The 27,955-nt window shown below is 33.1% G+C and overlaps 1 protein-coding gene across 1 annotated transcript; it reads right to left on the bottom strand.

Moving 5' to 3' along the window:
* Positions 1-1,007: 1,007 nt before the first annotated feature.
* LOC143069791 (RPA-related protein RADX-like) lies at positions 1,008-27,355 on the bottom strand. Its single transcript, XM_076244589.1, has 15 exons — positions 27,236-27,355; positions 23,290-23,454; positions 20,829-20,958; positions 19,837-19,968; positions 18,242-18,420; positions 17,618-17,697; positions 15,143-15,376; positions 14,338-14,417; positions 13,852-13,958; positions 12,983-13,117; positions 12,334-12,492; positions 9,171-9,289; positions 8,229-8,244; positions 7,601-7,772; positions 1,008-2,068 (listed from the first exon to the last, which is right to left on the bottom strand). Exons 1-15 carry the CDS (start codon positions 27,323-27,325, stop codon positions 1,782-1,784), a joined length of 2,085 nt encoding a protein of 694 aa, XP_076100704.1. The 5' UTR covers positions 27,326-27,355; the 3' UTR covers positions 1,008-1,781.
* Between the last annotated feature and the right edge of the window lie 600 nt (positions 27,356-27,955).

The following is a 27,955-nucleotide window of genomic DNA, read 5'->3' as shown; positions in this document are numbered from 1 at the left end:
ATATGTTAATATGAATGGTCTTACTTCAAAATGCTTCCTACATATCAGAGAACAACAAATACAATTTATAAATCTTCTGTTGTAATTGACAGGGGATCAAACTTACAATCTTTCAGAATGATTTTTTTAGAGATAATTTATTTTCATCTATTGATGTGAAGTCTTTGTTATATTAATCTAAAGATCTGTATACTTTTTGGTGATGATTCAAATTTTTTTTTATGAGTTATTGAGTATTTTGTAAAACAGGGGAGGGTTTTTTACATGTCACGCCGTATCTCAAAAATAATTTATGATTATTGCTTAAAACTTTACATACTTCTTTGTTATATTAATCTAAAGATCTGTATACTTTTTGATTTTGATTCAAAATTTTACTTTAAGGATATTGAGTTTAAAAAAAAAAAAAAAAAAAACAGGGTGGGGGTTTCACATGCCCTGCCTTGTCTCAAAAACAGTATATGGTTATTGCATAAAACTTTCTCAGAAACTATTTATGATTATTGCATGAAACTTCCACACAAGATGTCAGGCGTATCATGCGCTCATGGCGCAGCTGTTTATTTTATATTCAGGGAAGATCAAATTCTGGCTATGCACATCTTTAATGACTTTATTAAATGTTCAACAAATTTTTTACACATAAAACCAAAATTATGGAAATAAGGAATGATCAATCAACTATTGTTTACTAAATTTCAACATTTGGATCCAATGTTTAAAAGAAACTGCACCACTTATTTGAGATGGTAGATCAACAATGTTCTCATGAGTATTTAAACAAGAATGTGTCCCTAGTACACAGAGGCCCCATCAGTGGACCGTGAAAATGGGGTAAAATCTCTAATTTGACATTAAAATAAGAAAGTTCATATCATAGGGAACATGTGTACTAAGTTTAAAATTGATTGGACTTCAACTTCATCAAAAACTACCTCAACCAAAAACTTTTAACCTGGAGCTAGATAGATGGACGGACAAATGGACGGATGGATGGACAGAGGCACAGACCAGAAAACATCATACCCATAAATGGGGCATAAAAATAACAAGTCATTTGGTGGATAAAATATTGCCTTCACAAGTTCAAATATTTTGTTTTCACTATCCCCCAAAAAATTACACTTGGCAACATTAACATGCATAAAATGTTGTTGCAATCCATAACTATGTTCAAGACTGTTTCATCTGAATTAGTATAAAAATTTGGTTCAAGTGAAATATCATCAAGAACATGCTGTGTTCAGGAACATATCTGATGAACTAGTTTGGTTCATATGAAATATCATAAGTCATATGCTGTGTTCAGGTCCATTGCTGTTGATAACAGCTTGGTTCTTATAGAATATCATGATTTGTTTATTGTGTTCAGGACCAATTCTGTTGAATAACAGCTTGTTTATAATGGAACATTCTAATTTATATGCAGTGTTCATGACCATTTATGTTGCATTAAAGTTTGGTTCATACACAAAATATCATAATTTATATGCTGTGTTCAGGTCCATTTCTGTTGAATTACAATTTGGTTCATACAGATATCATAAGTCATATGCTGTTTTCATGACTTTATCTATTGAACTAGTTTGGTTCAAAGTCATATGCTGTGTTCCCTCTGTGTTTGTCAATTTACATTTTGGTTTATATGAAATATCATAACTTATATGCCGTGTTCAGAACTGTTTCTGTTAAATTACAGATGGGATCATAAGAAATATCATAAGTCATATGCTCCGTTCAGGAACATTTCAGTTAAATAACAAATTGGTTTATATTGAATGTCACAATTTATATGCTGTGTTCAGGACTATATCTGTTAAATTACAGTTTGGTTTATAAGCATCTATGACTAGAAGAAACTTTTGTCCGTTACATTGTTTTGCTGACTGTAATATCTCCATAATATCCTTATTGTTCCGTGTATGTTTAAACATATGATTACTTTTGTGTAATAACGTTGTTAGGTCTGTAGATACAGGTCCACACATCCACATGGTTGGTATTAAGATTTTACTGTTTAATCCTGACCAGTAAATCATAAAACATCCCTTACTTTCATCTGATACTACTGAAATATAAAATGAGATATATAAATATTATTATATATTTCAAAATGTGAAGTGTTCAATATATGATTTAAAAAAAATAAGACAAAGGTCATTTACATTTACAAAGGCCTAGGGCATTATCAGTATTCATATTCTGTAAACGTCCATTTGAAATAATGCAAACATTTGTTTTTAGACCATGAATAAAAGGATAAAATATAACTATTTGATTCCTAAAATCTTAACAGCTACTCTAATGATAAAGTCCTTGGTTAAATTTAGTTTTATTTGAATAAATGGAGTTTTCATATTAAAACTGTCTATTTTTAAATAAACTAGAGGCTCTCAAGAGCCTGTGTCGCTCACCTGATTCTACTTGGGATTTTGAAATAATATTAAACTAGAGGCTCTCAAGAGCCTGTATCGCTCACCTGATTCTACTTGGGTTTTTGAAATCATATGAAAAAATATAAAATTTGGCTAAAAGTGACAACACAACCTCATTGATAAGGAAAGGAACATGTTTAATTTCATTCAAAAGTCCCCCACTGGCGGCCATCTTGGATGGCGGATCGGCTACAAAGTAACAACACTTGGTCAGCACCTCATAAGGAACATTCATGCCATGTTTGGTTTTATTCCATTCAGTGGTTCTCTAAATGAAGTCATTTGTATGCATTTCCCATAGGGTCCTATGTTAAACTAAATCCCCTGCTGGCGGCCATCTTGGATGATGGATCTGCTACAAAGTAACAACACTTGGTCAGCACCTCATAAGGAACATTCATGCAATGTTTAGTTTTATTCCATTCAGTGGTTCTCTAAAAGAAGTCATTTGTATGCATTTCCAATAGGGTCCTATGTTAAACTAAGTCCCTGCTGGCGGCCATCTTGGATAATGGATCAGCTACAAAGTAACAACACTTGGTCAGCACCACATTAGGAACATTCATGCCATGTTTGATTTCATTCCATTCAGTGGTTCTCTATAAGAAGTCATTTGTATGCATTTCCCATAGGGTCCTATGTTAAACTAAGTCCCATGCTGGCGGCCATCTTGGATGATGGATGGGCTACAAAGAAACAACACTTGGTCAGCACAGCATAAGGAACATTCATGCAATGTTTGGTTTCATTCCATTCAGTTGTTCTCTAAAAGAAGTCATTTGTATGCATTTCCCATAGGGTCCTATGTTAAACTAAGTCCCCCGCTGGCGTCCATCTTGGATAATGGATCGGCTACAAAGTAACAACACTTGGTCAGCACCACATTAGGAACATTCATGCCATGTTTGATTTCATTCCATTCAGTGGTTCTCTAAAAGAAGTCATTTGTATGCATTTCCCATAGGGTCCTATGTTAAACTAAGTCCCCCGCTGGCGGCCATCTTGGATGATGGATTGGCTACAAAGTAACAACACTTGGTCAGCACTCCACAAGGAACATTCATGCTATGTTTGGTTTCATTCCATTTAGTGGTTCTCTAGAAGAAGTCATTTGTATGCATTTCCCATAGGGTCCTATGTTAAACTAAGTCCCCCGCTGGCGGCCATCTTGGATGATGGATCGGCTACAAAGTAACAACACTTGGTCAGCACTCCATAAGGAACATTCATGCTATGTTTGGTTTCATTCCATTTAGTGGTTCTCTAGAAGAAGTCATTTGTATGCATTTCCCATAGGGTCCTATGTTAAACTAAGTCCCCCGCTGGCGGCCATCTTGGATAATGGATCGGCTACAAAGTAACAACACTTGGTCAGCACCCCATAAGGAACATTCATGCTATGTTTGGTTTTATACCATTCAGTGGTTCTCTAAAAGAAGTCATTTGTATGCATTTCCCATAGGGTCCTATGTTAAACTAAGTTCCCGGCTGGCGGCCATCTTGGATGATGGATCGGCAACAAAGTAACAACACTTGGTCAGCACCTCATAAGGAACATTCATGCCATGTTTGGTTTCATTCCATTCAGTGGTTCTCTAGAGGAAGTCATTTGTATGCATTTCCCATAGGGTCCTATGTTAAACTAAGTCCCCCGCTGGCGGCCATCTTGGATGATGGATCGGCAACAAAGTAACAACACTTGGTCAGCATCTCATAAGGAACATTCATGCCATGTTTGGTTTCATTCAATTCAGTGGTTCTCTAAAAGAAGTCATTTGTATGCATTTCCCATAGGGTCCTATGTTAAACTAAGTCCCCTGCTGGCGGCCATCTTGGATGATGGATCGGCTACAAAGTAACAACACTTGGTCAGCACCCCATAAGGAACATTCATGCTATGTTTGGTTTTATTCCATTCAGTGGTTCTCTAAAAGAAGTCATTTTTATGCATTTCCCATAGGGTCCTATGTTAAACTAAGTCCCCGGCTAGCAGCCATCTTGGATGATGGATCGGCAACAAAGTAACAACACTTGGTCAGTACCACATTAGGAACATTCATGCCATGTTTGGTTTCATTCCATTCAGTGGTTCTCTAAAAGAAGTCATTTGTATGCATTTCCCATAGGGTCCTATGTTAAACTAAGTCCCCTGCTGGCGGCCATCTTGGATGATGGATCGGCTACAAAGTAACAACACTTGGTCAGCACCTCATAAGGAACATTCATGCCATGTTTGGTTCCATTCCATTCAGTGGTTCTCTAGAAGAAGTTCAAAATGTAAATTGTTAACGACGACGACGACGACGGACGACGGACGCCAAGTGGTGAGAAAAGCTCACTTGGCCCTTCGGGCCAGGTGAGCTAAAAATGTAGAAAATTGTAACAGATACTTATAATGATGTTTTAGGCCAAATTTGGTTTAATATTGTTATGTTTGGTTTCATTTCATTCAGTAGTTCTCTTAAAGAAGACATTTGTATGTATTTCCCATAGGATCCCATGTTAAACCAAGTCCCCCAGATGGCGGCCATCTTGGATAATGGATCAGCTACAAAGTAACAACACTTGGTCAGCACCACTACTGAATGAAATGAAACGAAATGTATCATGAATGTTCCTTATGAGGTACTGACCAAGTGTTATTACTTTGTAGCCCAAGTAGAATCAGATGAGCGACAAATGCTCTTAAGAGCCTCTAGCAGACCTGCCAACTTTTGAAAATCCCCTTGGGGGATTTAGTGAGCGACCAGATTTTTAAGGGTTACAGTTTTTGCGGCATTTCTGCGTGCACTGTTTTTTACTCTTAAAATAGTCTCATATCTCTTCTTTTTTCTTTTGGTATACTGATGATAAGCTTATAAGCCTTGATTTCTTTTATTTGCATGATTCTTGTACTTATTTTAAAATTGACAAAACAATTTAAGAAAAGAGAAAAATGACAATAAAAAATGAAGGATTTAAAATGAAGACCCCCCTTTCCCCCCTCCAAAGACCTGCTTGTCTTTAGACCACGACTCAAAAGACATGAACCTATATGTCCTAAAGTTAGAAAAATAAATTCAGATTTTTATTAAGTCTGCCAGTATTAATGAGAAAATGGATAAAATTTGAGTTATCTTTCTTTGTGTTCAGAGGTGCTCTTACCGGCGGAGGCTTACATACAGTAGAAGTGTATACAAAATGGCATCGATTTTAAATCAACAGACTCATGTCTGATTTCAAAAATTAAATGGATTTCAAGAGAAACAATGTTTTCTTAAGAGTTCATTACACTGTTCTCATCTTTTAGTTAATATAATTTTGTCATGGAACTACGGTAAACGTTGCAAATTGTGCTTATATGATAAATTGGTTAAAAATCAAAGGCCATCTGACTGAATTTCTGTTTACAAATATTAACTAATTTTGAGGATTGTTATGACCCATCAGGTAATCCGATTACTTGCAACAACAAATTATGACACCTGTTGTGACCGTTGATTAGAACAGGGTTAATATAAACTTGTCATAATATGTCCCCAGGTAAAAATATAGATTTTTAAAAATTGATCAGAAAAACTTCAAAATCGGTAACCAATAATTTTTTGGGGTATATTTTGTGAAAATCGGGTTTTTGACTTGTTTTACGATCCCGATATCAGGATTCCGGTTGAGGGATGAAAATCGGGATGATACCGCGAAAATCGGGATAGTTGGCAGGTCTGCTCTAGTTTATTTAAAAATAGACATTTTTTTATGAAAACTCCAAAACTCCATTTATTCAAATAAAACTAAATTCAACCAAAGACCTCATAAGGAACATTCATGATACATTTGGTTTCATTTCATACAGTAGTTCTCTTAAAGAAGACATTTGTATGTATTTCCCATAGGGTCCCATGTTAAACTAAGTCCCCAGCTGGCGAACATCTTGGATGATGGATAAGCTACAAAGTAACAACACTTGATCAGCATCTCATAAGGAGCATTCATGCTATGTTTGGTTTCATTCCATTCAGTGGTTCTCTAAAAGAAGACATTTTTATGTATTTCACATAGGGTCCTATGTTAAACAGAGTCCCCCGCTGGCGGCCATCTTGGATAATGGATTGGCTACAAAGTAACAACACTTGGTCAGCACCTCATAAGGAACATTCATGATACATTTCGTTTCATTTCATTCAATAGTTCTCTAAAAGAAGACATTTGTATGTATTTCCCATAGGGTCCTATGTTAAACTAAGTTCCCCGCTGGCGAACATCTTGGAAGATCGATCGGCTACAAAGTAACAACACTTGGTCAGCACCTCATAAGGAACATTCATGCCATGTTTGGTTTCATTCTATTTTGTTCAAAATGTAAAAAATTTATGCCGATGACGGATGACGGAAGCCAAGTGATGAGAAAAAGCTCACTCAGCCCTTTGGACCAGGTGAGCTAAAAAATAAATAATCAGTTTTCACTATATATCTAAAGTACCTTTATTAAAAAGAACAATTTCGTAAAAAAAAACTTGCTAATTAGACCATAGCTATTATTTAGTGCTGACATGAATTGTCATTGATATGGTTATATTTATAAATTCAATGTTTACAAATTTGAATTTTTTGAAAAACTAAGGCTTTTCTACCTCAGGCATAGATTACCTTAGCTGTTTGGCAAAACTTTTAGGAATTTTGGTCCGCAATGCTCTTCATTATTTGGCCTTTTTTAACTTTTTTGGATTCGAACGTCACTGATGAGTCTTTTGTAGACGAGACGCATGTCTGGCGTATATACTTAATTTAGTCCTGGTATCTATGATGAGTTTATTTACATTCACAAATATGCCCTGCACAAAAGTTTATTATCAGTATATTGTTTGGTGAAGTGTTGATTATTTTAAAATATTTGAAATCTTGGATTAGTTCTTTTTCTTATCATAGACTTTTCAATAGAAATAACAGTAGAAAATGCTAGAAACTATATCTTTTTTCTACATAGTCTCAATTAATTTTTAAGCAACATCATACATATCTGTTGTTGTATGACCTCATACTAGTTAAATTTTATTCTACTGAAAAATAACACTATTCCTTTAAAAAAAAACCATTAAAAATAGAGTATATTTGGAATATTCATATATTTGGATATTTTAAAATATTTATTGTTGTGAATTAAATCTTTATTGTCCATATAGTAATACCTAATTCTGATGAATCCAATGCTCTGTTGAATACAGATGGAAACTGTAGCAGATTGTCTATCATATCTCTGTCAAACTTGTAGGAGAAAGGTGGTTTTATCACTGTAGAGGATAACTCTTGCTCAAAGTGATGATATAGAGGCTCATTCACAATAACTTCCATTCTAATGTCCTAAAATTTAAATTTAACGTTTGATGATGATGAATGGCTGCCAAAAAAAATAATAATTCTGGAAAATATCATTAAAATGTTATATGAAGATCAACACAGTTTTTTACTAGACCAACAAGCTGAGCAAGATTTGTTTTATGCACTAGTTCCCTAGGTTAACAAGTCTGTAGGAAAACATCATCCCTCAATTCCATTCTCTATTTTAAAATAAATATCAATTTAAAGACAACGTCCTTATCTTGATCCAGCCCAGATTTGTACCCCCAATTCCCCCAACCATTATTTTAGACAGCACACTATAAAGTAAGATTTTTAGCAATCTGCAGGAAGATACACCTTTCTTCCCCAATACACTATACTGACACATATGTTTTTGATTTGTTGCCTTTTGTTGCTACATTTAAGATTTAATAAATAAAAATAATGAGGTTTGTGTAATAAAAAAAATAAACATACCTCCTGCTTTCTTGTCCTGAAATATTAAAGATGGTTGAACACGTTATTAATGTAAATAGAAGTTTGTTGTGTAATAATTATTCATCAGATGCTAAGCATAAATAAGGCCGTTAGTTTTCCCGTTTGAATTGTTTTACATTGTCATTTTGGGGCCATTTATAGCTGACTGTGCGGTATGGGTTTTGCTCATTGTAGAAGGCCGTATGGTAATCTATAGTTGTTAATTTCTGTGTCATCTTGGTCTCTTGTGGACAGTTGTCTCATTGGCAATCATACTACATCTTCTTTTTTTATATTGATACTATGAGTATTCAATAACAAATATTCCATCGTCTTATCATTCATAGTAATCATATAACCTAATAGAATTAAAAATGTCATTTTATCTTGTACACTAATAAAATTTAAAATTACCGTCTTTAAGTGTGTATATACACTCATGCAGAGTAAATGAATTCTAGGGTTTTTCTTTACATGCATAACAAAAAAACAAAACTATGAAACAGAAAATTCTTGTAAGAAAATTGCTAAAGATCCATTTTGATACTAAACTATATTTGTTTTTGTTAATAGGTAAATACTGTAAACCAACTTATTTTCGCAGATACTTTATATTGCCTTTAGCCCTTTCTTACCCATTTTGCGGCAACTTAATTTTGTGATTCTAAATTTACATGATGACTATAAATAAGGAAAAGTCCTATTTTGATATATTTATGACAATTTATATTCACATTATTTTTCTACTCGCGTAAGTCGCGAAAATAAATCGCTCGCCAAAAATAGTTGGTGTACAATAGTAAACTGTATTTAAACCAAATATTGTGTGAAAATCTTTTCTTATTTCTAGTTCAACAAAACTACTTTTTTCATCAAACTACATGCATCAAAATAATTATATCTTTGAACAGTAAATGATAATTTGACAGCAATGTTACAAACCTGGATAAAGTTTTAGTCTGATATTTGACAGCAATCATCTGACCTTGTATAAATAATCTTTTATGTTCCCTGTAACTCAATTTACCCAATTCTAACCTCAGTTCTTCACTTGTTGTTATCTATAAATAATTACATTAGATATATGTTTCATTATAATATTTTATTCTGATTGGCTAACTGCACATCTCGTGTTATTCCGTAAGCAGTTGCATTGCTCAATACAACTTTTCATTCATGATAACACATGCTCCAACAATAAAGTGCACAGGTGAATTAAATAATAAAATATATAAAATTCGTGTTTTCATAATCATAGCTAAAAAATGTAATTATAAGTATTGAATGCTTCTTTTTGTAACTTTATAGGGTTCATACAAAATGTACTTCGGTCAACGCTTTTACAACCCAATAAATTTACAAAAAGAAGCATTCAATTCTTAAATAGAAATAATCTTATATATTCTCTGTAAAAACTGACGAGAGAAGCAAGGCTTATAAATTGGTAATCCAGTTGCTCATTTCATCTATACAAGACTCACAGTGGCAAAACACAAAACAATTAATTACAAATCAAATTCTTAATTGAAGAGCACTAAAAACCAAATATTTCACAAAAGTTGTGCCTAATACAGCTCATTCAATCCAATCATGTTAGAAAGATAGGTACTGCTCATCCACATATGGATTACCATATTTACAAGGGGTACAATCAAAATCACGTGATGGATATACACACACCGGAAGTTACAGTCGAACTCGCCGCTTGAAAGGTTAGTAGTTGCATTTTCTTGTTTATATCAATTAAATTTTGATTAATAAGTTGGCACACCGAATGTCGGATAGTATGTAGTTTTAAAATACACAATTGTTTTTGCTAGAAAGCGTGCAGTTATTGCAAACACTTCGACACAGTTCCAAATTTTCGACGGATAACACACACACTCAATATTTTTTCAACGGATAACCACACACTTTGAATATTTTTAATCAAAATTTCATAAAATTGTTTTCTTTATGATTTGTTTGGCAAAATAAATGCATATCTCAATTCAACACCGCTACTATGGATTTATACAATAATTTTTTTTACGATAAACGCTTGGTTTATTGTCGAAAATCCAATTTTCAAAAATGATACCACACACACCGAAAAAAACCACGGATAACACACACACATTATTTAAGCTAATCGCAAAGAACGTAAAAAAAAAAACAATCATCATGACATGCAGTTCGTACTAAGTGGTTGTCTTCATGAGTTTATAGTCTAAACCATTCATTATTTAAGTTTATCTCGTATAAATAATAAAATTTTGGTAGTATTTGCGGCAACATTTGTGCGACTTGTGATTGGATCATGCCATGCTTTTACGTATTCTGTAAAATGTTTTTTTTTTTTTTAATTTTAGGACATACAATGACCAGAAAAAAAATCAAAGCTTGATTTAAACAAAAAGAAAAGAAAGAGGGATAAATCAAAATCTTCTGAAGCGGTATGCTTTGCCGCATATCTTGCAAATGTTGGATTTTATCCCTGTGTGCATATCCATGTGGTCTTTCAGATGGGATGCACGACTAAATGTAGCTTCACATTGGGTACATTTGTGATCGACTCCCTTGTCCTCATACAGGCAGTGGTTCTTCAGATAGGCATCTGTTGCAAATGACTTGCCACACGTTTTACATATGAATGGCTTATGGTTTTGGTGTTTTTCGCTTGCCAAATGGGAAGTAAAGTTTGACTTGCTGAAAAAAACAAGCTTGCATTCATTACATGAATATGGCCCCTGTCCATCATGCCTCATCTCATGTTGTCGTAAACCACTTCGACCTTTAAATTTCTTTCCACAGTGCTTGCACAAGTGTGACATATTCTATAAATAAATAGAAAGAAAATTGATTTTTTTAAAATGAATATAAGAAAAATATAAATAATCTAACAATAGATATAATCTATTTAAAAACTTATCTCTCATCGCTTCTGTTTTAAGATATGTTGGTGTCATGCGTGAGTTACTACTACGGGAGAGGTTAACGACTATGACTGGCTATAAAGCCCTTTTACGGTAGGAAAACTGAAATTTATATATTTATATTGATATGCAAATGAGATGATTTCGGTTCTGTATGTTAATCAAACCTGTTCGCCCTTCGTTATACAAATGCGTTAAGTCCCTTCGATTAACATTCGATAAACAATCAAGGTCGTGAAAGTTGCAAAATGATTTGTCGAACAGAACACCATTCCGAGTTCACTTGTATAAATTTTTAAGACCTCTAACCAGGTTTTGTAAGATACACCACGCGACATATAAGAAAATTAAAGCGATGAGAGATTGCTTTTCAATTAAAATGTTATATAGGTTAAGGCGTTAAGTTATATTAAATTGTTCTTATGTTTTTAGTATAATGTAGTAAAATACATCATTTGACTTTGCGTGAAACTTTGTACATATCTTCAGTTTCGGTTTGTGTGTGTGTGTGTGTGTGTTATCCGTTAAATTAATGGGGTGTGTGTGGTATCATTTGTGAAAATCGGCTATTCTTCTGTCAAACGACCATTTATCGTAATTATTTGATTGATTAATTCAAAATTAAAGATGATGAATTAAAAAATGCATTCTTTTTCCACTAAAAACTCCCATAACATTGACTTTTCAGAAATTTTGTTATAAAAACATATGAGGTGTGTGTGTTATCTGGTGAAATTTTGGAACTGTGTCGAAGTGTTAGCATTAACTGCACGCTTTCCAGCAAGGATAATTGTGTATTTCAAAACTAGATAGTATCCGACATTCGGTGCACTACCTTATTTATTAAATTTTATTGATATAAACAAGTAAATACGACTACTTACCTTTCAAGCGGTCTGCTCGACTGTTACTTCCGGTGTGTGTATATCCATCACGTGATTTTGATTGTACCCCTTGATTTAGCTGTGTATAATATGCACCCCCTCTACTTTTTAGGGGTAAAACATGTGTACTATATGACAGTACATAAAAAATTAAGAATGGAAGTGGGAATGTGCCTAAGACCAGAAAACAGCTGAAGGCCAGCAACGGGCCTTCAACACAGCAAGTAAATCCCGCATAAATAAGTAGAGCTTTAAAGTTTAATATTTAATAACACTTTGATCAGGTGATCCAAATTGAACACTAACCTTTAAATCCTCATAGTAGTTCTTCAATTCAGGCAATGTAGTGGGTATAGGAGGATATGAATAATACCCACCCATGGTTAATTCCTCCTTGTATGACTGAGACCATGTCACAACATCATTAACATGTGGCAGTGCACAATTACCTGTCACAATCTCAATCTGGTTAAAAAAAAGACAATAAACATAACTTTCATCAAGTACAACATGTACAATGAAACATTCAAAATGTAACTCCACTGTCCCAGGTTAGAGGGAGGGTTTGGTGCCCTCAAATAGTTTAACTAGCCACATTCTGTATGTGACTGTATGTGCTTGTCGGGCTTTGTCCCAAGTCTGTAACCTGTAATTCAGTTGTTGTCATTTGTTGCTGTGTAGTAATTTTTTTCTCTGCATTTTCCTTTCTCTTTGGAATTGTTTTACATTTGTCATTTTGTGGTCTTTTATGGCTGACTATGTGGTATAAGCTTTGCTCATTGTTGAATGCCATATAGTGACCTACAGTTGTTAATTTCTGAATCATTTTGTCTCTTGTGAAGAGTTGTCTCATTAAAAGTCATACCACATCTTCTTTTTCTTGTTTTCCTGACACACCTTTTTAACTACACAAGAATAATCAGCGTGTACTAGAATCAAAAGAGTAGAAACTTACATGAGTGGAGCCAGTGGATGTCAAATACATATTCCTGTCATCTTTTGACCCATGTATATGACTGATATTACTGACAATTCTCATGTGATGACATAGTAAAACTTTGCCTGGCATAACATCGTTATAAATATTTATCTAAAATGAAAACAATTAACAATTCTCATATGATAACATATTAAAACTTTGCTGAACATAACATCGTTATAGATATTTATCTAAAATGAAAATAATTAACAATTCTCATATGATAACATTTTAAAACTTTGCTGAACATAACATTGTTAAAGATATCCATCTTAAGTAGAAATATCAATAATTCTTATAGGATGAAATTTAAAAACTACACTTTATATAACAGCATTAAAAATATCTGTCTAAAATAGAAATATTAACAATTTTCATATGAAGACATATTGCAACATCATTAAAGCCACTGATCTGTAACAAATATACTATGTAAATAGTGAAAAAGTGTCCCTGGCATGACATTATTAAAGACAATTTGAAACAGGTATCAAAAGTAGATTTCATAGGATTAGGCCTAAATTAATATATTTTTTGTTACCCCAATCCAGACCATGCCAAACCAGGTGTGGGTAGGTATGTAGAGAAATATTTTTTTCCCAAAATATTGGTTGATCCGGCAAGCCCTGAAAATTGGAAACTTTATATTTGACTTAGTTTTGACAATAAAATTTTATGAGTCACACTGTTTTTGCATGGTTGGACGGGATTAGGGTGACAAACAATACTTTATTTTAGGCCTTACAGATCAAAACCTCAACTGGTTTTTGAAGTAAAAAAAATTACAGACTTTTGACTGGTATATCTAAATCTATATCTTTATTAGGGTAACTATAGATAGATACCGCAGCTGGTCTGTATATAAGGACTTTAAATGTCTTCTGACTGCTATGATCTTTCAGTTCTAACCATCTACTGATCCAGAAGCCACCAGTGTCTAAATCACTTTTACCTAAACATAAATAAGTACTTATAACTCTTAATGAGGTAGAAACCCTTATAGCATGCTAACTTCATATGTACTGGTATACTAAATATCAGTCATAAGTCATAGTACAAAGTTTCTTGGTAGAAAAGCTAATAAAAAGAAAAGACAAGCTCCTGGTCCATATACTTAATTCATGATGATCTGTTACCATATCAAATTCACATTTTACTTGTAATAAAAAATTTGTGTAAAGTCCGATCTTTGCTGGTCAGTGGTAAGAATGTTTTATGATTAAGGCAAAACATTATGACCTCATAACTGAGATACAGATTCTTGAAAAAACATGAGAAGAAAAAAATCTGCAAGCATTAGTAATTAACCATATGGTATTACATGTACATACCTGTCATCCTCTCTCTAAAGAATCTGCCAACATATGTCACTAAACCTGTTATGTCACAAACATAATCACTGGGAAAGCATCTGCTCTTCAAAAATACACAACATATTCATTTTTTTTATATAAAATAACAACTTTAAATAAATTGCAATTTTAATATATGATTTAGTAGTACTATACTTTTGTGATACTTAACAAAATTTTAAATGAGATTGAAATGTTTAGGAGTTTAGTTTGACGTTCATTTTTACTGAACTAGTACACATTTTTGTTTAACTTACCCCAAATCAATTCTAACAGCTAATTAAAAACATTTGAATTTAACTTACCCCAAATCAATTCTAACAGCTAATTAAAACCATTTCTAACAGCTAATTAAAAACATTTGAATTTAACTTACCCCAAATCAATTCTAACAGCTAATTAAAACCATTTGAATTTAACTTACCCCAAATCAATTCTAACTGCTAATTAAAACCATTTGAATTTAACTTACCCCTAATCAATTCTAAATTAAAAATATTTGAATTTAACTTACCCCAAATCAATTCTAACAGCTAATTAAAACCATTTGAATTTAACTTACCCCAAATCAATTCTAACAGCTAATTAAAACCATTTGAATTTAACTTACCCCAAATCAATTCTAACAGCTAATTAAAACCATTTGAATTTAACTTAAGCTAATTAAAACCATTTGAATTTAACTTACCCCAAATCAATTCTAACAGCTAATTAAAAACATTTGAATTTAACTTACCCCAAATCAATTCTAACAGCTAATTAAAAACATTTGAATTTAACTCACCCCAAATCTTTTCTCTGTATGATGTTGTATTGTATTGCAGGCAGATTTAGACAGCTTGGTATTGTCTCAGGGGAGATAACTCTTACTATTCCTACAGGATGGTGACTGTTAACATTTATATCTATATCATACATGGTCAAGCCATCAGGTAATGGTGGTCTGTAGTGGTCAACATGATGAAAACTTTTCTTTACAGTATATTTCTGTATCAGGAGAACATTTCCTTCTTGTAACCTGTGTCATAAAATAAGAACTCTTGGTAAAATTAACAAAATAATAATTAATTATCGGAATAATAATCTCCCACAAACCTTCCATTTTATGTTAGCCATTTAATTTGTTACCTTGATATATGTACAGTATTATTCATTTACCCCAACCCCCCTCTTTTGAACACATTTGTCAAAAAATATCTGCTTGTTAAAGTAAAAGATATGTTGATTAATAAATAAGGCAGTAAATGTAAATTATTTCAATGTTTTCTTCTTTTTTGGAGAATGATCCATGTATATGAGATCAAGAACAGATGAGCTCTGCCATATAAACATGCACACGTTACACACATTCCATAAGCCAATAGTATACTTGGGCTGATTAACCAAACTTTTAACTTTAAAGATCAATATACATTTTTAAGACTATACGTTGCGTTGGTACGACCACACATGGAATATGGAAATACAATATGGTATCCGCATTTAAAGAAAGAAATTAATGCTGTAGAAAAAGTGCAGATGAGAGCAACTAAATAAATTCCTGAAATACGACATTTAAGCTATGAAGACAGATTAAAAGTACTTAAACTACCTTCCCTAACTCACAGAAGGCGAAGAGGTGATATGATACAAGCTTTCAAAATATTAAAAGGAATCGAAGATATATCTTATGAAATTTTTTTTACTGTCATCAGTACAAATACCGGTGGGCATAATTGGAAATTAGCAAAACCTAGATGTAACACTTCATTTTCGATTAACAGTCAAGGGTCTAACTTAAATAAGTTATCAGAGAAAAATAACATGCATGTGTTATTACAGACACTTTCATGAGTTGTCTACTCTTTTTTCCTTAATCTGTAATACATGTAATAACATATGTTTGGTATCAGTTAAATATATCATAAATATTTTTATCTTTAATGACCACTTGGGAATTCTTAAAACTTTGCACAGTAACTTAATATATTACCTTGGTAACTAATTTTCTAATTCCATTAATACAATTTTGATCAACCATGGTAAATCAATGAGACAAGGCTTTTAAGGGCAAACTAAGCTGTAATAACAAGGCTTAAGTTATTACAAGCATGTAACCTACTATATGAAAGTAAAAGAGACACTTGGAATCTTGCGCAGTGCCTCATTACCATCATTTCTTACAATGAATTGAAATAAAGTGTTATGCATGTGAGAGCAAAACCTTTAAAGAGATATAGAGAAGCTGCAATAACACCCTTTTGTTATTGCAGGAATACATTTTCTGTAATAACATAGGTGTACTATGCATGATTCGTAAACTATGAGCTGTTATATCTTTGCAAAGATTAGTATACTTAAAGAAAATTATAATATCAATAAAACTTGAGAAAAATTTAACAAAATAAAGGTTGTATATTTTCCCTTTGAAACATGTAACATACATATGTTATCACAGCTTTTTGATATTTTAGCCCACAATAACAACATGTATGTTATTTTCTCTAATAACTTATTTAAGTTAGACCATTGACTGATTAAAACATTTCTCTCAACGAATTATTAATGATTGGAATAACCTACCAGTTGAAGTTATTTCATCAAAAATTGTGGAAGCCTTTAAAATTAGTATAGACCATCATTGGGAGTCAGTCATGTATCAGTTAAGAAATTGATGAGGACACAAATAGTTTTCTATATAACTTTTTAATTGTGTGAAATATTGCACCAAATTGATGATTGTATCAGTTTTGAAAGTGTACCAAAATAGGGTGGACTAAAAAGGATAGGATCCTTCCATATGAGCCCCACAAGGATCTTACAGGTATCTTACAGGTATATACCAAATATAATTAACATCTTGCTTCTATAAATAGACCTAACAAACAAAAAATAACATTGACAAATAAACAATGGAAATGAGGCCAAGGTTCTATGATACTTGCAAACAGATTAATAGATTAATAACTGTCAATTAAGAAATTATTGCGATTTAAATATGAAGACAAAAATGTGAGAATTATCAATTATGATTACAGGAAAATTAGCAAACATATATATGTGTTAGATACCAGCAATCTGATTGCAGGATGTGAGGTCTTATTTGTGCAATACTCACCCAGTCTCGTAATTTGCAATAACTTCTGAATTTACAGTACTCTTTAAACAAAAATGTGAACAACTGACATTAATACTGCTTACCATTTAATCTAATATTTTCTCTGAAAGGTTAGAATAAAAAAAATATTTACATTTTGCTAATGTAATATAAAACACTGACCTATGATAAAGATCTGGACATAAAGAATTCCACAATACAAGTGTAGCACAACCTGATCTGTCACATACTGTAAAATGTGCCTGAAAATACAACGCTAATGTAAACATTCCTATCTGTCACATATTATTTCTGTATTTTACTGTGAGATTCATTGGCAGATCCAGGAGGGGGTTCCGGGGTTGGAACTCCCCCTTTTTTTTGGCCGATCAATGCATTTGAATGGGGACATATAGTTGGAACCCCCCTTTTGTCCTGGGTTGGGAACTCCCCCTTTTTAAAATGGCTTGATCCGCCCCTGGAGATTATTGGGTAATTATTGGCAGTATTTGTTAGATTTCCTTGCTCTATATAGTAAATAATTTATTTTTTAACTCTGTTCAGCTGTGTCATCAATATTGTAGAATATAAGACATCTATCAAAACATTTTGTTCAAACCAGTGCTATGGACCATCTTAAGCTTGCAGCAAAGTAGAGGGTCTCACCATAACTTTTAGATGAAGAACAACAATACATTTGTAAAAGCCTTATTCCTTGGTTTTTTTTTTTAGCTATTATAAGGTAAAAAGTCAGGATTTTGTCTTACAAATTGAAAATAATATGCTATATAATTTTTTTCTAAATACCTGCAAGGGCCACTTGTCATTCTTAAATGGTTTGGCATAATGTAGAATTCTTTTTTTACTAAGTACTTTGACGACAACAGGTGGTCCCTTGAGTACTCGCCAGTTCTTAGATAGTTCCTTCAGTGAGTATACATCTACAGGAGACACATCACCTAAACCATCTAATTTCTCTATATTCCCTAAAATTGAGAGATAAGGCCAACTAAAATTAATTAGTAGATTTTCATCCAAATTTTTGAAAAACATGGGGCGGGTGGGAGGATTTTATTTTTTAAATTTTATTTCATATGAAATCCTTGTCACAAGTTCTTCATACCGCGGGGTATATGCTAGTGGAAAACAAGCTTGTATAATGTATATATACATGTTGTATAAGGAATCTGACACTATTTTTTAAACTCTTAAATAAAAATCCTAGATTGGCAACCACTGTTATACATGTAATTGCCGCTTTAGAAACCTATTTATAGTATACATCAAAGGGAAGAGAAATGCTCTCTTTAGTTGGACTAGACCTACACCAAATTTATTTTGCTTTCTAAGCAATGGTTTGTAGTCCACATAAAATCAATAAAATGTATTGGTACAATTGTATGCAACACAAGTATTATGAGTACAAAATAAAATGTAAGCTGAGTGTGGAAAGTAATTATGTGATGTAAAACATGAACTTAACCAAAAAGTAGTTTTTTAATGACTAAATTGAGGGTATTGGGACAGTTACAGAGGGTGTTTGCTGTTTGTCAACAAAAACAACAGCCATGGGTAAATATAAGGGAATTAAAATGCGTGTTTGTCGACTTTTTTTTCTCAATATACGGTCATAAATCAAACAAATTCGTGCTTGTGTCAATTTCTTTAATCAAGTCATGTTTTTTGTACCAATTTGTTCTACGATTTTTGCGCTTTGGATATCATTTACAGTCCAAATTTCCTGACACAAAGTCATGGTATAAATAAAGAAAAAACACGGTTTTCGATTCACTTGTGACTACCGCAATTTGCGTAAAATGACAAGGCGTTTTACTCGTTACTCAAATATTTCATGCCCTTCTCGTTATCAATCTCTATTCTCGGTAGATGTTGTCATAATAGAGCAGCAGAATATGTCGACTAAAGCATATCGTTATTAGATTACTCGGAGAAATACAAAAACGAAATTTGAAACAGAAAGTGTTGAATGAAACGAAATTATCGATGGTTCCCGGTAACGGACATGATAAAATCCGGAAATCGCATTTTTGTTAAATAAAAAAAATCGGGGCGGGACGATTTCAGAGGGGCGGGCGGGGATGAAAATCTTGCAATTAATTTTAATTGGCCTAATACTAATTACTGTATATTTAAATATTATTGTGAGGTTCTTATTAATGCATACAATGAAACTGAGCGAGAATCTAAATAATAAGAACTCCCATCCTCTTTTTTAAATTTCTTATGTCTTAATTTCATATAAATAATGTAAAACTTCATTTAGTCCAAGCTTCTACTGAAATTTGAATTAAGTCTAGAGTATTTTCTTGAAAAAGATAATTTAAGAATGATTTATTTCAGTAGTGCCCCTGTAGACAATTTCTAATTTGTTCAACGCTTACCTCTCTTCCATACTTCTCCCTCTAATTCTACACTGGACCATGTGTTTATATAGTAACCTCTGGATGAGCTCAAAGGTGAAGCTGTCTTCTCTATCTCATCACAATCATCACACCAAGGTATATCTCTGATATCTAAAACATATAAACATTTATATAATGGAATATCTGAGATATCAATATTAAATAATAATCCTACCAGGCTAAATCAATGATATCTTTTACTGATACCTATCAACAGACATGCCATATTTCTGATATCTATAAAAAAAAAAATTAACAACTACAGCTTGCTAAATATTATACTCCTCAAGTGGTCAATACTCCTCATTATTAAATAATACGATTAAAACAGCCCTAATACTACCAAAACAGCATCTATCATACTAGTGACATTGTCCTGGTAATTTAAATCACGTGATCTATATTGCTTTTCAGCCCGGTCCAATATTTCCAATACAGACTGGCACCGATCCTGAATTACATGTAAACATATATTGTGCATGTAATTCAGGATTCATTGCCAGTCTGTATTGGAAATATTGGCCCTATATTCACATTTGATGTATGTAATACAGCATTCAAAACAAGTCTGTATTGAAAAAGTTGGATTATTTAATAAAAGTGTTATGAACTGGCTGTTTCTGTATTGGCACTGGTATAGATTCTCTGTCAGCTGTATCGGCCATCGACCCTACGGGTCTCGAGGCCAATACAGCAAATCTTGAATATATACAAGTGCCAATACAGAAATAGCCAGTTAATAACACTATAATACTGATGGATTGAAATTTCACTTTTATAATTTTCAAACTGGTTTATATTAGACAAAAACATGTTTTATAATTTTATTATTTTTTTACCATTTGTGCAAAATAATAACCCAACGAGTTAGATATTCAAGTTTTTATGGGACATATTTTCAAATAAGTGTGCTTTTAAGTGTTCTGTTTTACCATGTTAGAGTGTAATGGTTTGTAAGATATATGTTTTACCAGATAATGTTATGTGTCTTTCAAATTCTACTGTCAATATATGAACCACAAGGAAACTTCTCTGTTGTAAATCTGTTTCATCATACTTCACACTGCATTCTGTCAACTTTACACAACTGCCTTCTGTGACCTATAAATAGAAACATACTTCACACTACATTCTTTTAACTTTACACAACTACCTTCTGTGACCTATAAACAGAAACATACTTCACACTGCTTTCTGTTAACTTTATACAACTGCCTTCTGTGACCTATAAACAGAAACATACTTCACACTGCATTCTGTTAACTTTACACAACTGCCTTCTGTGACCTATAAACAGAAACATACTTCACACTGCATTCTGTCAACTTTACACAACTGCCTTCTGTGACCTATAAACAGAAACATACTTCACACTACATTCTGTTAACTTTACACAACTGCCTTCTGTGACATTTAAATAGAAACATACTTCACACTACATTCTGTCAACTTTACACAACTACCTTCTGTGACCTATAAATAGAAACATACTTCACACTGCATTCTGTAAACTTAACACAACTACCTTCTGTCACCTATAAATAGAACAAGAGGCTGTCACAACGACAGCAAACCGGATTTATTAATATTTATTTGTGTCCTGGCAATATCACGAGAACCATTACTGATGAATGGTGAAAGTGAAAATCGTCAATATCAAATTTGACCTCCATTTTGTCATCAGTATCAACATATTAAAATTTGAAAAGCTTAGATTGAATGATTCATGAGTAAATGCAACAACGTGAATGGAAACGCCATTTTACAATCTTTCAAGAACCATAACTCCTGAACGGTAAAAGTCAAAATCGTCATTATTGAACTTGACCTCTATTTTGCCATCAGTAACAACATATAAAAATTTCAAAAGCTTTGGTTGAATGGTTCATGAGAAAATGCACGGACACGACTGGAAACACCATTTTTCAATCTTTCAAGAACCATAACTCCTGAACGGTAAAAGTCAAAATCGTCTTTATTGAACTTGACCTCTATTTTGTCATCAGTAACAACATATTAAAATTTGGGAAGCTTTGGTAGAACAGTTCATGCGTAAATGCACAGACACGACTGGAAACTCCATTTTTCAATCTTTCAAGAACCATAACTCCTGAACGGTAAAAGTCAAAATCGTCTTTATTGAACTTGACCTCTATTTTGTCATCAGTAACAACATATTAAAATTTGGGAAGCTTTGGTAGAACAGTTCATGCGTTAATGCACGGACACGACTGGAAACTCCATTTTTCAATCTTTCAAGAACCATATAACTCCTGAACGGTAAAAGTCAAAATCGCCATTATTGACCTTGCCCTCCATTTTGTCATCAGTAACAACATATTAAAATTTGGGAAGCTTTGGTAGAACAGTTCATGCGTTAATGCACGGACATGACTGGAAACTTCATTTTTCAATCTTTCAAGAACCATAACTCCTGAACGGTAAAAGTCAAAATCGCCATTATTGAACTTGACCTTCATTTAGTTGTCAGTAACAACATATTAAAATTTTAAAAGCTTTGGTTGAACGGTTCATGAGTTAATGCACGGACAACATTTAATTGCCGCCCGCCCGCCCGCCCGACTGCCCGACCGCCCGCCCGGCCGCCCGCCGTACATCCCCAAATCAATAACCGACATTTTTGTCACAAAAATCCGGTTAAAAATACTTCACACTACATTCTGTTAACTTTACACAACTGCATTATGTGACCTATAAACAGAAACATACTTCACACTACATTCTGTTAACTTTACACAACTACCTTCTGTGATCTATAAATAAAAAAATACTTCACACTGCATTCTGTAATATGGAAAGCCAACGCGGTCAAAATTCTTAATTCATAACTTGTCAATTTGTAACTTGTAACCGTGTAATTTCTAAATTGTTTATTCGTAAATTGTTAATTTGTAACTTGTACCTTTGTTGTTTCAACATTCTTAATTGGTAAATTGTCAGTGTGTTACTTGTAACCGTGCAATTTCATAATGCACCATTCATATGTCAATTTGTAACTTGTATCTTTGTAAATTCAACATTCTTCATTTGTAAATTGTCAATTTGTAACTTGTAGATTTGTAAATTCAACATTCTTCACTTGTAAATTGTTAATTTGTAAAGTAGATTTCAATATTCTTTATTGGTAAATTGTCTTTTTGTATATTGATGTTTTGTAACTTTTAACATGTTGATTCGTGAATTGTCGATGTGTGAAATGTCGAAGTGTTAAATGTCATCGTTGTATTATGCTAACAATCATTATGACGACAGATGGTGCTCGGTTTCTTCTTCAGTGTAGAAGCCTTCTGTAAGTAGGAGAACCTCCATATGGAATATATATATTTAAGTAATTCTAATCAATTAGTTATAGCAAAAGAAAGCAAACAAAAATTGCATGTTAATCATAGTTATTAGATCATGTTAACTTACTTGTCCACTTTGTATATATACAGATAAACTGGAATCTAAAACAACTTTTCTTTTTGTAACTCTGTCTGTTACCAACAGTTCGTAAACATCTACTGTAGCTACACTGTCAAGGCCAAGTTGTGAAAGGTGTAATGGGTCAGACAGATATCTGTGTATGTGTAAAACCTGTTGGAAAAAAAAGTCATTATAATATAGTTCAACCATTACAAATATTTGTATTTGTATTCTCTAGCTATAGTTAAGTGTAATATTTTGAACAGTTATCAGTGTATGGGTAAACAAACTGTGCGAGCAGATTCAAATGTGACGCTGTTTTCAGTCATCTGAAATCAGAAATCAAAGCTAAATGTGTAGGTAACATTTTGTAGTGTGTATAAATATGGACATGTACACTACATGTTTTCACTGTCACTTTTTTTTATAAAACAACACAAAACAAGAATGTGTCCATAGTCATGATACATGTAGTACACGGCTGCCACACTGGCACTATCCTTTTCATTGTTCAGTGGACCTCGAAATTGGGGTCAAAACTCTAATTTGGCATTAAAATCAGAAAAATCATATCAATGGGAACATGTGTACTAAGTTTCAAGTTGATTGGACTTCAACTTCATCAAAAACAACCTTGACCAAAAACTTTAACCTGAAGTGGGACAGACAGAATGACAAATGAACAAACGGATGCACAGACCAGAAAAAGAAATGCCCCTCTACTATCATAAATTGGGCATAATAAGCTAGAAAAGCTATTCCAAATGATAATCTATAGATCATGGGTAAAAGTGGTTACTGTGAAAAGAAATTAACCTTAAATTGTGTCTCTGATAAATATTGACCATGAATTTGGAATATGATTTGGTCATAGATACATAGTCTCCTAGACAGACAGAACTGGGCAGTTTGTCATGTTATCAATAATAATATACCTGCTTCCTGAAAAAATATTTGTTCAAGAGACAAACAGATAGATAGACAGACAAAAGGATGGATTTTTTATAGTACATGTATGTACTAAACTCTTGTGTTGTACATGTAAATAAGGAATTGAAATATCAGACATTAGTTTTATCAAAACTGGTTAAATTTGTTTTATAAAATAAAATAAAAAAATCAGCCCTCTCCCAACAAGCTGTTATGTCTAGATTTACTTGGAGTTTATCACAGTCACTCTGGGATCTGATCGGTCTGTTTATTATGCTATCTTCTGCGAATAGCCTGAGCTTGCTGTGGGTCAAGTAGTCTGGTAGGTCATTAATGTAAACCAGAAACAAGACGGGGCCATAACACCAGAAGTGACTTCAGGTCTTCTGATATCTTCACTCCTAGGTATGGGTAGCTCTGAACTTGTTGGAGTATGTGGGCATTGAGTTTGTAGAGTCTGGCTTTTTTTATATGCTTTTTATGTAGCATTTTTAGAGCAAAATCACATACCACATTTATTTGCCCAATCTTCTACGCTTGCTACATGTAGGTCTTCTTGCAGCTGTTAATTGTTTGTGATCTTTCTCCGTTTTGATGGTTCTGTATGGTAAGCAGTAATCAGCTTGAAAACAGTGTCCATATCAAGGATCCGGAAATTTTTTCACCTAATTTCGGTCATTTTCATATAACATAAAAGTTGGTGCCCCTTTTCAAAAACAGATTGTCAAAATCTCATTACTGCATGAGTATGCTCATACTCATAGCATCAACGAACTTGTTTCACTGTTGCATCACGTTTACTTCATGATTTATCCTAAAATCGATCAAAAGCAATTAAGGGAAGGCAACAGTTTAAGAATAAAATGATTTTAATGACTCAAAATAGTAATTTTCTCAGTCATCGTTATGTTTCTTTCGATTCTGAAGTCGAAATTCAAACCGGATGTAATGCGACAATACTAAAATGAACAATTCCGGACTTATTTCCGGGATTAGTTTTGTTTATCAAATTCACAGGAAAACATTTTTTTTTTTAATATTTTACCTTTAACCCTTTCCTCCATAATGACGCTTTTTGACGCCACCCCCTTTACTCCATAATGACGCCTTTTGACGCCTGTGTAGTACCTCAGTTGAAGTGCTTTGACTACAAAATGTCTGCATCAAACTTAAAAAAGTTTGTATCCAATATGAAAAGAATATTTATGAGAATATCTGACTTGAATTTCATTGATGAAATATTCGTTTTCACAATGCATTAATACTTTAAACCTGGTGATTTTTTTTTATTGAAAAAAATCCTATGCGAATCAAGTATGTGAAGAAAAAAAATCCATGGAGGAAAGGGTTAATAGTGTAAGAATATTAATGAAAATAGTTGAACTTGCTTTATTTAGCAAGAAATCATTTTAAATTTACGATTTAGTGTCAAATCTGCAGAAGAGAATTTCAGGCATGCGTATCATAGAAAACAAAGCACGTGTGTTGGTAGTGAAAAAAAAAATTTTCTGCGTAAATTAAATCAAGTTTTAATTTAATTTTAAATCATTATTGACAATTGTCTTAGCTGAAAAGTAATTAAATAATGAAGACAGTTGGAATAGAATTTTAATTTCTTTATAATATTAGTTCGGAGCTTGTGATTAATACCCAGGTGTGAACTAAAAACACAGGTAAAGAGATTAGCGATCATTAGCCAATAGCTCCCCGAGGCATTAATATAGTTATTAGGAGGGCCCTCAGGATTATAATACTTTACTGGAGTGGTAGTTTAATTACATAAAATCGATAACAAAACAAAAATATGTTTAAAATGGCGATTTGAAACTCAATATCAACGAAATGACCGAATTATTTCTGTTGAAAAATAAATTTGACCTAAATCCCAATAAATGATTTAGGACTTTTGAGTTTCCGAATCGGTCATGTCTGGCATATATGACCGTTTCTGGGCCCTTGGTCCATATATATATAAAAAAAAAAGTGTATATATTGACACTATTTCCTTCCCATTGCCCATATTTTATTATTATTGACACAACGTCTCGTCCCTGTTATTCTACTATGCAAATCAAAGGAAAATATTTGGTTGCAGCAACACACACTGTAACATTCTCTGTTCAAATAATGAACGTGATTATGCAACTAGACAAAAAATTTTAAAAAATAGAATCAGGGCGAATAGGTATAACTATAAGGCCCAACAGGGCTGCATTCAATATTGTAATTTGTAGCAGCTACAGTACATACATGACATAGAGCTACGTAGATTTTTGTCTACTGAACTAGTAGCTAGCCTAGCTGCTATCAATATCTAATGTAGCAAATAGGCTAGCTACACAATCAATAATCATATCATCATAAATCAATGTAGCCGTTACAACAATGTCAAATGCAACCCAGGTACTAGGGCAAATGTTAATTAATTCAAAGGGACCCGGATTCATTATTTTTGAGGTGGTTCATAAAGAAGTGTTATGACTGTGACTTGCATCGGATGAAAATTTATGAAATAGGTCTATGGTTGACAGCTTTGTCTCCCTTTTTAAAAGCTAGAGCGACATTAGTATGTTTCCCGTCTATTTGGGTTTGCTTATTGTCAAATGACTTTTTGAGTACAAGCTGTTAATGCCTAATCCACAGGAGTTTGAAATCCTATCAATAAGGGGGTAAAAATATACCAAAGTCAACTATCACAGTAGAGCTTCTCCCCCTTATTGATAGGATATCAAACTCCTGTGCCTAATCTAATACACCTTATCGCTATTCCCGGCTGACCCGTCCGCTTGAACTTTTGACGTCAACAACAATCACTTTTCCATTGTGGCGTCAGACAATTTGTTTTATGACGTCAAAATTTTACGGGAACCTGTGTGATTTCCAGCAATGGCGGGCAAATAGCGATCAGAAGGTGTATGGTGCTATTTCAGTATTTGTTCGTGTAGTTCTTTAAATTAAGAACTCGACCATAAAGAATATCTGTTGGAACATGAGCTTATGCTTATTTCTTCTGTTATCTTACATAAGCAGTGAATTCTAAGAATTCTGTTCCTGTCAACTCGCAATGTTCAACAACGTTTTTCAGAGATTGCAAATTTGTTTTTTCCGCCATTAACTTTCATCTGGTACCTAGTTATAATTTCCATTACTTGTTTACTCTTTATAATCATACACAGATGAAGAACCAGTACAAATATGTTCTGGACAGTTTGGTTCTCAACGGAATCATTTTAAGTTAAGCTTAATCAACAATTTTAAGTAAAAGCAACAACAAACAACAACGAAACAACAAAATTTGGAAAAAATCATACAATGGCATAACAATGAAAGGTGGAAAGTGTTTACCTACTTCCCGAGTGAATACACACCCTGGTTAAGTTACATGCATTACTGGAGTTCATATTCTCCTTAGGGAGCTACCATTTGATTTTTATGGGGGGGCTAGGATGAAATTTGAAAAAAAATAGGCAGGACAGGAGTTTTGAGTAAAAAAAAAGGCAGGATGAGACACTTTGCAAAAAAAAAGGCAGGATGACAATTTAGGTAAAAAAAGTCAGGATAAACTAATAAAAAAAAAGGCAGGACCGAATAGAGTGAAAAATAAAAAGGCAGGACAGAGATTACAACTAAAAAAAAATGCAGGACAAAATTTTTCATCCTAGCCCCCCCATAAAAATCAAATGGTAGCTCCCTTAGTTTCATTATATATTATAACAATGCCCAGGATTTTTTTTCAGAGAGA

The sequence above is a fragment of the Mytilus galloprovincialis genome, chromosome 3 (genome assembly GCF_965363235.1).
Source record: "Mytilus galloprovincialis chromosome 3, xbMytGall1.hap1.1, whole genome shotgun sequence".
Lineage (NCBI taxonomy): Eukaryota > Metazoa > Mollusca > Bivalvia > Mytilida > Mytilidae > Mytilus > Mytilus galloprovincialis.
This window is presented reverse-complemented; position numbering and strand designations above follow the sequence as displayed.

Coding starts and splice junctions, on each gene's coding strand:
- LOC143069791 (XM_076244589.1), bottom strand. CDS start 27,325: ATGGCGGAAAAAACAAATTTGCAATCTCTGAAAAACGTTGTTGAACAT. Junction 18,421..19,836: donor GGGAGAAGTATGGAAGAGAG/GTAAGCGTTGAA, acceptor TCTCAATTTTAG/GGAATATAGAGAAATTAGAT. Junction 13,959..14,337: donor CTTTAGAGAGAGGATGACAG/GTATGTACATGT, acceptor ATTTATGTTTAG/GTAAAAGTGATTTAGACACT.